Source organism: Suncus etruscus, chromosome 4 (genome assembly GCF_024139225.1).
Source record: "Suncus etruscus isolate mSunEtr1 chromosome 4, mSunEtr1.pri.cur, whole genome shotgun sequence".
In the NCBI taxonomy this organism is placed as follows: domain Eukaryota; kingdom Metazoa; phylum Chordata; class Mammalia; order Eulipotyphla; family Soricidae; genus Suncus; species Suncus etruscus.
This window is the reverse complement of record NC_064851.1, coordinates 30,557,580-30,573,428: the sequence shown is the minus strand read 5'-3', so window position 1 is coordinate 30,573,428 and position 15,849 is coordinate 30,557,580. Positions and strand designations below refer to the sequence as shown.

General features: G+C 37.4%; 1 protein-coding gene across 2 annotated transcripts in view; it reads left to right on the top strand.

Moving 5' to 3' along the window:
- Positions 1-15,362, top strand: part of ZZZ3 (zinc finger ZZ-type containing 3) — a 49,429-nt gene extending 34,067 nt beyond the window's left edge. For both annotated transcript variants that reach the window (XM_049771471.1, XM_049771470.1), the window contains 9 exons: positions 1,775-1,922; positions 2,003-2,118; positions 2,938-3,009; positions 4,358-4,459; positions 5,650-5,745; positions 8,044-8,196; positions 9,572-9,706; positions 13,340-13,440; positions 14,081-15,362. In XM_049771471.1, coding sequence (XP_049627428.1) covers positions 1,775-1,922; positions 2,003-2,118; positions 2,938-3,009; positions 4,358-4,459; positions 5,650-5,745; positions 8,044-8,196; positions 9,572-9,706; positions 13,340-13,440; positions 14,081-14,225 — 1,068 coding nt within the window. In that variant the 3' untranslated portion in view covers positions 14,226-15,362. The remainder of the gene's footprint in view (positions 1-1,774; positions 1,923-2,002; positions 2,119-2,937; positions 3,010-4,357; positions 4,460-5,649; positions 5,746-8,043; positions 8,197-9,571; positions 9,707-13,339; positions 13,441-14,080) is intronic.
- The last annotated feature ends 487 nt before the right edge of the window (positions 15,363-15,849 follow it).

Sequence of the window (15,849 nt, the reverse complement as noted above, 5' to 3'; positions counted from 1 at the left end):
TATATGCTTAGGAAAAACTCCTTGCTTTGTTTGGGGTAACCATATGTGATGCCAGGGATTCAAAACCAGGGTTGGCTGTATGCAAGGCACGTAACCTACTTCCTTTATTCTCCTTTTGGCAAGTTGTTGTTTTTTGTTTGTTTGTTTGTTTGGGGTTTTCTTGGCCCACACTTGGTGATGCTCAGGGAGTGCTCCTGGCTCTATGCTCAGAAATCGCTCCAGGCAGGCTCGGGGGACCATATGGGATGACAAAATTCAAACCACCGTCCTTCTACATGTAAGGCAAACGCCCACCTCCATGCTATCTCTCTGGCCCCCCAAGTTGTTTTTTTTTTTTTTTTTTAAACTTACCCAGATAAATCTTAAAAGTGGTCAGCAAGGTTTTAGGGAGTTTTTCTTTTGTAGTCATTTGTGATTTAAATTTTTTCTAGCTATGTGTCTAGCTACATTTCAGAGTTACAAACAGGACCCAGGAGATAGCACAAAGAGCTAGAGTGTATTGTTAGGGGGCCAGGTTTAACACCCACTATCATACTGTTCCTCCAAGCAGAGTCAGAATAAAACCCTAAGCTCTAAGTTCTAGGTAGAGATTCTCCATCAGGTGTGGTCACAAATAAACAAACAAACAAAAATACATATTTTTTAAAATTCAAGGTTGTGGATATGCTTTAGAATATTTATCCTAAAAATATGAGTAACTCACAAGTCCTAATTGATCACACAACACACCAACTTTCACAAGTCCTAATTACACACACACACATACACATTTTAGTTATCATGACAACTAATAGTAGATCTATAATGTTTTGGTGGTTTGATAATCCTGACAGCTAATAACATCAGAAATCATCATCAGAAGTGATTGGTAAAATTCCTGAGTTCCATCTAAACCAGGGGTCTCAAACTCAATTTACCTGGGGGCTGCAGGAGGCAAAGTCAGGGTGAGACAGGGCCGCATAAGGAATTTCGCTTACCGAATATTCGCAATAAAAAATCTCATTAGTAAGAAAAAAATTGCATTAAACATTCTCATACCCTGAACGAAACTGCTCGGGAAATGCTAATGTTTAATGCGATTTTTTTTTACTAATGAGATTTTTATTGCGATTATTCAGTAAGCGAATAATCGTGAATACTGCGATATTTGAAGGCCGGCCACGGGCCACAAAATGTTGTACGGAGGGCCGCAAATGGCCCGCGGGCCACGAGTTTGAGACCCCTGATCTAAACTAAGGAAAGATGTATCATTTTTGCTTTTGTTTTGGTTTTGGGGCCACACTCAGCAGTGATCGGGCTATTCCCAACTCCACTCAGGAAATGATCCTTGGCATTCCTTAAGGGACTGTATGCAGTATCAGGGATAAAACCAGAGTTGCATATAAGTCAGACACCTATGTCGTACTATATTTCTGTTCTCTAGAGTTATGCCTTTGATTCTCAAAGATGTCATCATATTTTTTTGTTTGATAAGAAACTTGTATGTTGTCCTAGAGATAAGCTTTTCTTTGATATTTATGTTTAAAAGAGTTTTGATAAACCTGTGTGGCTCAGCTTCAAGGCTCTCTCTAAATATAGTGCTTCATTTTTGCTAAATGTAATATCATTATTGACATTTTAATATTTAGTTTGTATTAGTTCTATGAGTTAATTGGATTCATGCAGTGAATCCCAGAGAAGCATAGATGATTATTTGAATTTGGAATCATTGTAATATTTAGTACAGTGATGGTTTGTTGAATTAAATTTAGATTGTAATTTTTTTCCCCTCCAGGCTGATATAGGGCTGCCATATCCCCAGAGAGTTGTTCAGTTGCCTGAAATTGTGTGGGACCAATATACGAATAGCCTTGGGAACTTTGAAAGAGAATTTAAAAACCGTAAAAGACATACTAGGAGAGTTAAGCTAGTTTTTGATAAAGGTAAGAAATGACATGAAAACAATTTAAATGGATAATTATAGTAGTCTTACTCAAATGTTTATATATGATTTTATTTTCAGTAGGTTTACCTGCTAGACCAAAAAGTCCTTTAGATTCGAAGAAGGAAGGAGAGTCCCTTTCATACTCAGTGTTGCCTTTGAGTGATGGTCCAGAAGGCTCAAACAGTCGTCCTCAGGTAGGCACTCTAGTGTGTTGGATAGGACAGTTTGAATTACAGAGAAAATGTTTGGCCTTGTTTTTCTTTTATATTCTTTTTTTTTTTTTTTACTTTTTAAATTTTTTGTTGTTGTGAAGGTTGTGCAATATTTGTACTTTATTTTAAGTGTTCACACATTCTTGGTTAAGATATGCTGGAGATCGCACTAATGGGTTAGGCAATGCCAGGGATTGAATTTACAATTTTGTGCCTCCAGGTTAGGGGCTTCACTGCTAAACTATTCACTACTAAACTAGGTTTCTGGTTTAAACCAGAATTTAAGCACTCTTTCATTGGACAGTCATAGGACGTGAACTCTGAAGATAAGGAGTTGTATTGCACTGCCTTACTAGCTCTGGAATTTCAGGTTTCCTTGTGTATAGTATGATTAATAGTGTTAAGTTGTTGTTAGGATTAAATGAATAGTACATGTAACATGCCTCATTTAATGTTTGACATGTATATTATGTGAAATATACACTAAAAGTAAGAATTTTTTGTAATGAACCTGAACAGGATTTGAATCCTGACTTTACTGCTTTTCGATGAACCTTGTTTACTATATTAATTGTTCATTCTGAACTCATTTTTTAAAAATGAAATTGATATATAATTTGTATAAAAGAATTGGTAGGATAAAACCAAATGGGAAGACATTTGGTAAATAATTATACATATTAAAATTAATCCAATATTTAACATTAATGGATAGGGTTACAGTTTTTGTGATTATAGGAAGAGAGAGGGGATTATCTTTCTTTTTCCTTTCTTTGATCATAGCCTCGTTTTTTTATGCAGATGATAAGAGGCCGCTTATGTGATGATACGAAGCCTGAAACATTTAATCAATTGTGGTCTATTGAAGAACAGGTAGTAGATATTTCTAAATTGTGTAAGCTTATAAATAATCTAAAATATTTGGTCATAAAATATTTATGTAAAATATTGTTGCATGTAATTTTTCTAATTATGAATTTAAAGTACTTTAACTTGTCATTGCCATGTCTCTATTTTATTATTTAATTCTTTTTGAAGGGGGTGCCAAGAATCAAGCCTGAAGTATCACACATGAAAACGAGGCACTCTGTCACAGACATCCCTGACTATTGCAGTCTTTTTGTGCATTTTAAGAATTGGGAGGGGCCGGGAAGGTGGCGCTAGAGGTAAGGTGTCTGCCTTACAAGCGCTAGCCAAGGAACGGACTGCGGTTCGATCCCCCGGCATCCCATATGGTCCCCCCAAGCCAGGGGCGATTTCTGAGCTCATAGCCAGGAGTAACCCCTGAGCGTCAAACTGGTGTGGCCCAAAAACCAAAAAAAAAAAAAATGTACCAAAAAAAAAAAAGGCTGAAGAGGGGGCCGGGCGGTGGCGCTGGAGGTAAGGTGCCTGCCTTGCCTGCTAGCCTAGGACGGACCGAGGTTCAATCCCCCAGCGTCCCAGCTAGCCTTGGACGGACCGCGGTTCGATCCCCCGGCGTCCCATATGGTCCCCCAAGAAGCCAGGAGCAACTTCTGAGCACATAGCCAGGAGTAACCCCTGAGCGTCACAGGGTGTGGCCCAAAAACCAAAAAAAAAAAAAAAAGAATTGGGCATTTGAGAATATTTGAATTTTTATTTAGGGATGATTTTGAAAGAAGGAACATGGATTTGGAAAAAAGAGTGGATAGAAAGGTAGCAAAATAGTTAAGTAAAGTAGCTGTTTTTGTAGTAAAGGTTTAAGAGAGAAAACTTGGGACCAACTGAAACTGCCTTGGTGTAGTTTTGTTTTTATTATAGAGGGAAGCTGATAAAGCCTAGGTCAGAGTCTGTACAACTAATGAGTTGTACAATTTATGAAAAGCTTTTGAGGAGTTTTTCAATTAAATGTTAGGCCAGAGCTATTTCTGAGCATAACCAGGCGTAACCCAGGAGTAACCCCTGAGTGCTGCCAGGGTGTCACCTGAAACACCCCCCCCAAAAATAGGGCTTCTAGCATACAATTCATGTACTTAACTTATTTTCTATTGTTCTATCTTTCTAATTTAATTTATTTCCTTTGTTCTCTGTCATAATGATTTTTTGTAGTCTAATCCCCAAAGTTCAGGTAATAAAGTTAAAAATGAAATGTGGATGTGTTTCTTCAAAAATTCAGTTTTGCATTGAACACTTAGCTAAGAAAATTTGGTCTTTAAAAAAAAAAAAAAAAAAAAAGAAAATTTGGTCTTGGGTTTTGCCTTAGAAAAAGCTTGAACAACTACTTCTGAAATATCCTCCTGAAGAAGTAGAATCACGGCGCTGGCAGAAGATAGCAGATGAATTGGGCAATAGGACAGCAAAACAGGTAATTTAGGAGATAACCTCATATATGTATATATATAATTTTTTTTTTTTTATTATTTAATGAAGTACTGGGAACCAGCAGGGGCACTGTGAGGATTAAGAAGAAAGCATAGAAATAAGAGAGGAGGAGGGGCCGGGCGGTGGCGCTAAAGGTAAGGTGCCTGCCTTGCAAGCGCTAGCCTTGGACGGACCGCGGTTCGATCCCCCGGTGTCCCATATGGTCCCCCAAGCCAGGAGCAACTTCTGAGCACATAGCCAGGAGTAACCCCTGAGCCGGGTGTGGCCCAAAAACCAAAAAAAAAAAAAGAAATAAGAGAGGAAAAGCCTGTGGTTAGAGGCTGTTTCACAGCCTTGTGGCCTGAGATCCTTGATTCTCCATCAAATTCTTAAACCAACAATTGTAAGAAGAGCAGCAAAGATAACTGTTGTGCAAACATTTGCTAATACTAACCTAACTAGATTAAGCAAGTCAACAGGAATTACTTGATTGGTGGGCAAAAGGGTTATGTGACTTGAGAGTCTCTAAAATGACTATTTCTAAGGAATCTCCTCAAAGAGAGAGAGAGCAGAGATATGTGTGCTCATAGAAACCTCATTGAGGTCCTATAGTTGACTTACAGGGAAGTAAAGTTCCCCTAAAATATCTCTAGTCCCTCTCATCAGTCTTTCTGAGTCTTACCTCCTCGTTCTATTGCATCTACTCTGGACAACGAAGGATAATGGCACTAGGCACATATGCCATGTCATTGTTGGTTGCAGTGTTGACAAAAAATTTTTAATTAGCACTGTGCATTTTTGTATCGATATCAGAAAAACATTGAGCTGATTTTGCTTTGACCTCATTAAGTAATATAAACACAAGAGAACTGTACATTATTGCTTATACTATCTAGTAGAATTTTGATCATTATCTTAGAATTATGTAAATAAAATCTCTAGCATCTTTCGTCATATTCCCATTAATAATAAACTTATTTTTGCTTATAAATGGGTTCACAATTGAAAATATGTAAATACTCGGAATCAGACAAATTTAATTTTATTAATTTTGGTAATTATCCATACCTTTGGTGTCAATTTAATTTTCCTTCTGGATTTATGATAAATTTTAATTGTTTAATAAGATGTTTAATTGTTTAATCAAATTGGTTCATTTAATTATTTTTTAACTTGTCATGTTTCTTTCCTTAGGTTGCCAGCCGAGTACAAAAGTATTTCATAAAACTAACTAAAGCTGGCATTCCAGTCCCTGGCAGAACACCAAACTTGTATATATACTCCAAAAAGGTAAAAAGAAAATAGATGAAAGGAAACCTTTGATTTGGCTCTTCAGGGGCAGAATTACTTTGTAAAGGTGTATATGTTTTGAAATACTTATAGATGTAAAAAAATAGGGCAAATAAAGGTATAATATGTAAATTGTCACTTAAAACATAATACACTACATACAATATATAATACAAACAGTACATAATAGGCATATAATACAAAGAACCATTCAAAGTTATGATTCTGTTGTAAGTTAATATCTATTTTCTACAATGAACAAGCTGTTCATCCCTTTCTAAATAGAACACGGCATCAAATTGCAGCTAGTTTGGGGCCGGAGAGATAGCACGGAGCTAAGGCGTTTGCCTTAGACACAGAAGGACAGTGCTTCGAATCCCAGCATCCCATATGGTTCCCTGAGCCTGCCAGGAGCGATTTCTGAGCATAGAGCCAGGAGTAACCACTGAGCGCTGCCGGGTGTGACCCAAAAACCAAAAAAAGAAAGTTTAAAAAATAGAGGTATTTTGACATATAACACTATCAGTTTTAGACTAAAACATAATCTGATACTTATCACAGTAATCACAAAGATAGTCAATATCCATCACCATACATATTTAATTTCTTTTCAATGGTGACTTTAAAGATCTTATAGGGGATGGATCATACTGCAGTTAGGGAAATTAATTGCCTTGCATGTGGCCAAACTGGAATCCAGCGTTCAATTTGGTCCCCTTAGCACTGCCAGGGTTTGTAATTCCTGAGTAAGAGCCAAGAGCACCCCCAGGTAGTCCCCAAAAGTAAAACCAAATGGAACAAAAAAGGCTTCTTATAAGTACTTTAAAATGCACAGTATAATATTATGAACTGTTGTGGCTGTACATTAATTTTTTATACATACAGTGCTATTATTGCACCCTGATTATTTTCTAAAAAGAAGTTTATACCTTTTGATTCTCTTCACTTGTTTTACCAATTTCTTCCCCCTCCCCACCAGCCTGTCCCTGGCAACCACCAATTTATGAGTGGTGCTTACAAAAAGAAATTAGATTCTAGGGCTAGACAGATAATATGGGGGTGATCCCTATTTGATCTGTGGCTCTGCATATGGCCCCAGGAACACCACCAAGAGTGAAACCTGAGCACAGAGCCAGGAGTAAGCCCTTAGCACCACCACATATGGCCTATGGTCCCCCACCCCTTGCCTTACTCTTGCTATTGTTGGAAAAGTTACTGAACATTTTTTTGTTGTTGTTGTTACTGAACATTTTTAAGGTTTCTTGCTTTCAAAATCCAGTTAATAATCTTGCTCTTCAAGCCTGTGTTCTCCCTTGAATGCATATCTTGATTTTCGCTGTTTGCTTATTTCCATTCTGGAGAGGTTTATGTTTGTTCTTAATTTTTTTAGTTCATTTTTTTAGTTCATTTATATGTAATTTGTTTATTTATTTCCATTCTGGAGAGGTTTATGTTTGTTCTTAATTTTTTTTAGTTTATTTATATGTAATTTGTTTATTTAATTGAAACTATTGTGACTTATAAAGTCCTTCATAGTTGGATTTCAGATATACAGTGAATCAGGGCCATTCCCACTACCACCAGTGTTAACCTGCCTCAAGAGTGCAACCTGTAATACCACCCTTTGCTCCCTGGCCAGCCAGTATAACAGGCCCATTTTAAGTTTAGACTGTTATAGTTTGGGTCTCTTGATTCTGTTGTTGTTTACTTTGGCTCGGATATTTAAATCTGTCCTTTTCTATCTCTACCAGTGTACCTGAGACTACTTGGTCCTTGGCCAATGCTGTCTTTATTTTTTTCCTTCTTAATTTTATAGAAAAATATAGATGTATGAGATAAATTAATTTGTGTCCCAAGGTTCTGTGAAAAGGGCAGGAACCCCTATCTAAAAGATAATAAAAGAGGAGGGATTGGAGTGATAGTATAGCTATAGGGCATTTGCCTTGCACACTGGATCAATCCAGGTTTGATCCCTGGTGTACCATATGGTCCCCGAGCCTGCCAGACACAGACCTGAAATGGCCTCTGGAGGCAGATAATTAGGACTGGAGCAGGAACCTTATATTCTCTCTTAAACACATATTTTCCCTCTTTCTCTTCTCAAATTTTTCTGAGTTTCAATCAATAAAAAACTATATAGCTTCAGGAAAAAAAGAATCTAGATAACAAGGCAAAAACAGACACATCAGAGAATGCTGAAGGGTAGAGTTGAAATCTTCCTAACAGATAAACTTGCATTCAAAATATTGAATGTTTTAGGGTTTTTACTTCCCAATTAAATATGTGTTTTCTACTTAGTCTTCAGCGAGCAGACGGCAGCACCCTCTTAATAAGCATCTCTTTAAACCCTCCACTTTCATGACTTCCCATGAACCACCAGTTTATATGGATGAAGATGATGACCGAACCTGTTTTCATAGCCACATGAACACTACTCTCGAGGAAGAATCAGTAAGTTACCTGTTCATAGATTAATTCTTATGCCTCAGAAAAACTTTCTTTTTCTCTTTTAATTAACCAGAATTATGAATTTGTTTGTTTGTTCTTGGCTCTCCCAAGGGATGCTCAGAGGCCATACCTGTGGTGCTCAGCAGTTACTCCTGGTTTTGCACCCAGGGATCATTCCTGGCAGTGCTTGGGGGACAATATAGGGTGCCAGGGATTAAACTCTGGCTGGTCATATGCAAGGCAAGGTGTACTAGCACTCTGCCCCCGCTCAATTTGCTTTTTATTTATCTATTTTATGTGTTTTTCAACATTTTTTATGAAATTTTTAAATGTAATAAAAAGTAGGGTCTGGAGCATTAATCTAGCTGGCAGCGCACTTGCTTTGTACAAGGCCTGACACATTTTTCACTTTTCCTGGATCCCATATGGGCACTTGAGCTCACCAGTTGTGAGCACATAGCCAGGAATAAACTCTGAACACAACCAGGTATGAACACAGCACCAGGAATAAGCCCTGAGAACCATCAGGTGTGACCTCCAAAACCAAAAAATGTAAACAAACACAACCCATAATGCAAAATAGTATGCATCCAGTTTTATGCATATTCATGCATCCAACTTTAACAACTAAACTTACAATAATTTTGTTTTTGTATTTTTTGCTTTCCACCTGACTGCTGGGCTCATTCCTTCAGGGCTTTGACCATATTAGTTGCTGAGGATAAAACCTAGGTGAACTGTGTTCAAGGCAAGCACTCTACACTCTGTACTATCACTCTAGCCCTGGCAATCTAGTTTTACTTTATATAACCTGCCCTTCCCAACTCTATCATTTACTTATTTAGAGCAAGTCCTTGATATTATGCAGCCCCATTATCCTGTTCATCATAATGAGTCCTTAAAGGTCAGGTATCTTTGGACTGGAGTGATAGTACAGTGGCCAGGGCATTTGACTTGCATGCAGCTCATCCGGGTTCAATCCTCAGCATCCCATCTGGTCCCCTGAGTACCTCTAGGAATGATTTCTGAGTGCAGAGCCAGGAGTAACCCAGGAGCATTGCCAAGTGTGGTCCTTAAACCAGATCCTTTCTCTCCTACCCCCTCAAATGGGGAGGGTAAGATATCTTTAGTATTTTGTGAGACTGCACGTGTCAGTACTTGGGAGCTACTATACAGCTTTATGTTTGGGCATAGCTTCCATTGATGTTCTAGGGGGCTTCAGGTGCTGGGGATTGAACCCAGACTGCTACATGTAAAGCATGACCTCTGCTTGTTGAGCTATTTAAGTTAAGATTTCTTAAGAGTGGAAAATTCTAGATAACTATTTCTTACATTTAGTTTAATTGTCAAACTAATTTTTTAATTTTATTTTGAATAGGATGAGGAAAGTATTCCTATCATGTATAGGAATTTACCTGAATATAAGGAACTATTACAATTTAAAAAGTTAAAGAAGCAAAAACTTCAACAAATGCAAGCTGAAAGTGGATTTGTACAACACATAGGTTTCAAGGTAAATTGTACAGACCCTACCAATTATTTAGTTTTTTATTAATAAATTTATTTTTAATTATGAGAACAAAGATGCAAGGAAAGAGGAAAAGGTAAAGTTACAGTGGAAGGAAAATCACCCATAAACAGAATTCTTAGAAGAAAACCCCTTGCTGATACCTTAATTTTGAACTTTCAGCCAAAGAACATTAAGAAAAAATAAAATAGAACCCATGTACAATTACTTTGTCCCTCAAGTCCCCAGATTGTAGTACATTATAATATTTCTTAGCGGTACACAAAGCAATCTAAGGCCATAAAACTTGTGTAACTCCTTAAACATTGAAGGTATAGTATTTTCTTACATTTCCTTGTACCTGCATATTAATTTAAGTTAATCACAAAAGTTTAAGTGTGTTTTTTTTTAAGGATTAGAATCAAAGGAGCACTGTATAAACGGTGTTAGAGTTGCAGCTATTGTTTGCATAGGCCCACCAAAATATGAGGGACATGGAAAGGAAAAGCCTTGGCCTAAATACAAGGAGACCCTACCCCTGAAGTTTCCTGGCATAAGACCAACTCTAGGCTCCAGGCAAACTAGTTTGTACAATCCAATCCATTGTCTGTAGTGCCAATACACTTTTTATTTTTTACAGTCTCTGTTGTTGGTATCATGTTTCTGTATTAAAGATCCTGGAATCTGCATATCCGAAATTGAAGTCAGGATGGTAGAACGTCCTCTAGTTTCACCTCACAATAAAAGGGCAATGCAGAGAGCCCTGTTCTGTAAGCAGGTCGTTGTCAAATCTTCTTAGTGTTGAGGGAAGTCTCTTTTGAGCAGGTCAGTGTCAGAGTAGCAGTAGGAGGGTCTTCCTTGGTAGAGAATTGCTTCCAGATGATGTTATAAATGACTTTGGATGTTTCATAGTTAGCTTCCCTAGTTCAGGGGTGAATGGAGAATGCCCATTCTTCTGAGGCACAGTGCCAGGTCATTATGTCAGTGTTCAGGGTGTAAGGACCCATTACTCTACAAGATTTCTGTGTTCCTACCTCTATTAGATAGGAACTTATTTGTATGTATAGTATTTTCCCATTTTAATGTGCCTATGCAAACAAGGAACAATGCCACATGGCGTTATAGGCCTATATGGGGGCTGCAGGAACAAGTCCAAAAATCCCCATGACATGGTTAAACATAAGCATTAATCTGAGGGACTCTTTCACCAAAAATTCCTTATTGAACAGCTCACAGAGAGAAGAAAAGATAAAAAGAGGGGAAAATCTTCACTGTATAAGAGAATATTTAGTAAGAGTTGTAGCTGTTAGAGAAAATAGACATAAAATATTCAAAAGCCATACGTGTTCATTTTATGCCTTTTGAAATAATTGGGGGTTGTTAAATCCAGTGTGATTGGGACTGTGAAGTACTGAAGTTAAAAAGGGTAAATGGGGGGCATACTGATTCTTGGGGGTAATAGAGTTAAGGAGTGAAAATGAGCTTTACAGGGGTGTACGAAAGGGCAGAATGCAAGATGGACATTCTACATACAATACACAAAACATAACTGAAGGCTAGGATATACTATTGATATTTACTGTGCGCGCCGGGGCAATAGCCCCCACGTGGTTTTGAACATGTAGACTGGTAAGAAATTGCCAGAGACTGCCTTAATAAAAATGAGCAGCTCTCAGCACCCCCCAATTTAGACCCACCTTTTCTGGCCGCCTGGGCTGGGTCCCAGGGGATGGCTGGGGGCCTACCAAGGCTCCCAGCACCCCCAAGCTAGGGACAAGGCCTTTGAACTGGGGTCTCCCAGACCCCATGCCGGCTAGAGCTAGCCTCCAGATCAAGAAAGGATTCGGTAAAGAACCAGAAGCCAGGATCTACCTGCCTTCCTCCCTATGCCCTCCCTCCCCTCTTCACTGGGGGAAGGGCAGGGAAAGCTTGGGATCCCCTCCAGGAGGGACCACCCGACACCCACCTTTTCTGGCCGCCTGGGCTGGGTCCCAGGGAAGGCCTGGAGGCCGGGGGCAGGAGAGGGGACGGCTGGGGGCCTACCAAGGCTCCCAGCACCCCCAAGCTAGGGACAAGGCCTTCGACCTGGGGTCTCCCCAGACCCCATTAAATTATTTAGTTTTTAAAGACTTTTAAGAGTTGTGTAAGATGGTTTCTGGGACTTCAAGCATATATTATAAATGTTAGATTAACTTTTGTTAATTAAATTTTGTCCTGTGCATAGGTACAATACTGTATCATAGATACTGACCTTAAGCGGGTAATGATTCAGTAAAATGAAGATAAAAATACCCCCCCCCCCAAATAACAAAAAAGATCAAGAGTTTTACCTACTTCCACTCCCATTTTTATATTTCTTTTTGGTGGAACAGACCTCAGGTATCTGCAGTCAACAGGGTTTGTATTCTATGTAAACACACACACATGTATTTTATGTAAGCATATACACGCACTTATTACTGAGAGAATTAACCAAAAACTACATATTTAAATTGTGTAAAAGTTAAGGAATAAACAATATCACCTCATATCGGTACCTTGTGTGTATTGTGAGCAGTTTAAGATATACTCAATAACTTTCAAGTGTTTTATGATAGTATTAACTCCATATTGCTATAGTTGACTAATAGCTATGATTTGAAATTTACATGCTTGAGATCACTTAAGGTTTTAGAATTGATTTCATGTGTTAAACAAAAAATGTAAAGAAAATAATAATGACCATGATATGTATTGGTATACACAAAATTACTGTGATATGGTCTATGATTGATAACTGAAGTTTAAAACAAAATTATGCCTCTGGTTTTTCAGTCAGACATGCATCTAGTTGTTGTAATGATCACAGAAACTAGAAATGGAATTTACTTTAATTTTCATAATTAATGCAGAATACCTGGAGGGCTCTCAATGCCAAACTAAGAAAGAGCTAGGTCTACCTTTTCATTGTTCTTGCTGTTGATTATTAGGAACCTGTAGACTTGGAAAGTAATTCAGTAAGATGATAGTTCAGAGAGAATTTGGGTTAACCTGGCTGATATTAACTGCACTGATCACTTAAGAGTTAAATAATTCCATAACACTTTGGATAGTGGCTTTTCTTTTTTCTACTTTAGTTTGTTAGTTTCTGAACCACATTCTTGCAGTTCTTAGTGGAACATATGGGATACGGGAAACCAAACCTGGGTAGGCATTACCTTGTCTCTCCACCCACATTGGATAGTTTTTTGTGTTTTTTTTTTTAATTTAATTTTATTTTATTGAAACCATTGTAAATTACAACATTGAAGAATTTTAATTGTGATATTGAATCAGTAATTCTCAATATCAATCATTGTGCTCTGGTCTAAAGTACCTGTTAACTAACTAGTCAATAATAATTAAATGCCCAAGTTTATAGATGATTTAATTTTTATAAAAGAGCATTAAAGATAATCTCATATTATCTCTAGCTTGATCTTGAATAGATGGAATGTCAGATAATTAGCTATGAAATTATATTTACAACTATTTTTATATTTTACTTTTTAATGTATCTAAAGAAAGGAAAGGATGTACATTTGTAATATGTTTCCTGGGGTGGGGGTAGGTTTTGTAACATCATAGCTTTAATAATTTTCTTCTCTGAATTTGTCACAGTGTGATAATTGTGGCATAGAACCTATCCAGGGGGTTCGGTGGCACTGCCAAGATTGTCCTCCAGGAATGTCTTTGGATTTTTGTGATACTTGTTCAGACTGGTAAGTGTTTTCTTTATTGTAGATTAGCTATGAATAGCTCATTCATTAATGAATTTTATTTCTATACTGCTTATTTGGTTTTTGTTTTTTCGTTTTGTTTTGTTTTGTTTTTTGATTGGGGGCACACCCAGCAGGAATATAGGCATATTCCTATCTTTAGGGATTAATCTTGGCAGGGCTCAGCAACTTTTGAGGTGTGAGGAATTGAATTTCAATAGGCTATATGTAAGGCAAGTAAGTACCCTGCTTCTTGTACTATAACTCTAGCCCTTTCAAACAACTTAGATATCTCCATATGTAGCTTCTTATATTAGTTGTAGTTGTTTTAGGCAGTTAAAAATGTTTTCTTTTGGGGCTAGCGCTGATAGCACAGTGGATAGGACATTTGCCTTGCATGTGGTCAACTTGAATTTGATTCTTGGCTTCCCAGATGGTCTCCCAAGCCTATCAGGAGTGATTTCTGAGTGCAGACCCCTGAGCGTCACTGGGTGTGGCCCAAAACAAAACAAACAGAAAGTTTTCTTTTGTTATATATCACATACTTTTAGTGGAAATTCTGGTAGATTAATTGATTTAGAGGTAGAAGTTTTGTAATATATAGACAATGCCATTTAATGATGTGTTTGTTTTTTCTTTGCAGCCTACATGAAACAGATATTCACAAGGAAGATCACCAATTAGAACCCATTTATAGGTCAGAAACATTTTTAGACAGAGACTACTGTGTGTCCCAAAGCACCAGTTATAATTACCTTGACCCAAACTACTTTCCAGCAAACAGATGACATGGGAAAAAACATTATATATTAGTCCCTCTTCACATAGCAATGGTATCATTGTGAATTATGTGCAGTTTGGAAAGATTCTCTGCTTTCCCTGAAGTGACACTCAGCATGACAGCTTCCTGAGTGTTCTCGTCCAGTCCAGCTCTGCACCGATGTGGCTCTAGATCACTATTCAGCAGCTGAACATTTCTGCTGAGCAAAGGGTTTCTCTGGTGAATTTCTCACCATCACCTCAAAAAAGTCCTTTAAGTGGTGATCTCAAGCGGGAAAGGTGGAAATGAGAGCACACATTAAAGAGAGAGTAAATTCCAAAGGTTTCTAAGAACTCGCATACATATGAGACAAAGTATTTACATTAAAACAGTTAGTAGCTTTCAGTTTTGTGAAAATAGTTTTCAGTACAGGAACTGACTTCTTTAGACAAAAGTTTTAACCAGTGATGGTGTTTGCTTTTAGGATGTACACTTTAAAAGAACTCACTGTCCCAGTGTGGCCACTGAATGGTCTTTAGTAAATTGGAGCTGCTTAACCATATTGACGTCTAATTTTTTTTTAACCACAATAAACTGTCCTTATTTCCAACAAGTGAAGCACTACAGGAGGCAACTATGGCATTGCTTCCTTAACCAGCTCATGGTGTGTGAATGTTATAAAATTGTCACTCAGATATATTTTTTAAATGTAATGTTATATAAGATGATCATGTGATGTGTACAAAATATGGTGAAAAGTGCCAGTGGTAGTAACTGTGTAAAATCTCTAATTCACAACATTAATTCCTTTAAAATACACAGCCTTCTGCCTCTGTATTTAGAGTTGTTGGTGCAACTCATCAAAGAAAACTGCCTAATATAAAAATCATATATATGGTAATAATTTCCCTTTTGTAGTCTGCACAAGATCCATAAAAGATTGTATTTTTATTACTATTTAAACAAGTGATTAAATTTAGTCTGCGCAGTGAGCAAGAGTTCACATGCATTCTTTTATACTGCTGGATTTTGTTGTGCATCATTTAAAAGCATTTTGTATGTTTCTTCTTATCTGTGTATACAGTATGTTCTTGAATAATGTTCATTTGTCAGGAGAACTGTGAGAAATAAACTTATGTGGATACTGTCTGTTTATATTATAGAATGCTTGTTGTGACTTCCTTTTAGATTTTGAAACTTTTGCTAGTGTTGAAACCAAAAACTTCTTTGTTTTTTGTGTTGGTGTCACACCTGCCGATATTCACAGGTTACTTGGTTCTACACTAGGAAATTATTCTTGGCAGTGCTCAGGGGACCATTTGGGTTGCTGGGGATCAAACCTGGGTCAGCCATGTGCAAAGCAAGTACCCTATATACTGTATAATTATTCTGGCCCAAAAATATTTTTTAAAGGGTTTACTTTATCAGCCTTCTGAAGAGTACAGATTATATTACGGATAATATAAAAAAGTAAAAAAAGACTATATTTTCACTCACTCTGGGCTGAAGCAGTAAATTAGACCTGGTCACAAAAAAGGAACACATACCACAAATTAAATATAAATAGGTTATAAGAAAAACTATTTTCCTGAAAAGTATTTACTATTGGGAAAGAAAATAAATATTCTAGAGGTCGATTATACTGGCCCAAA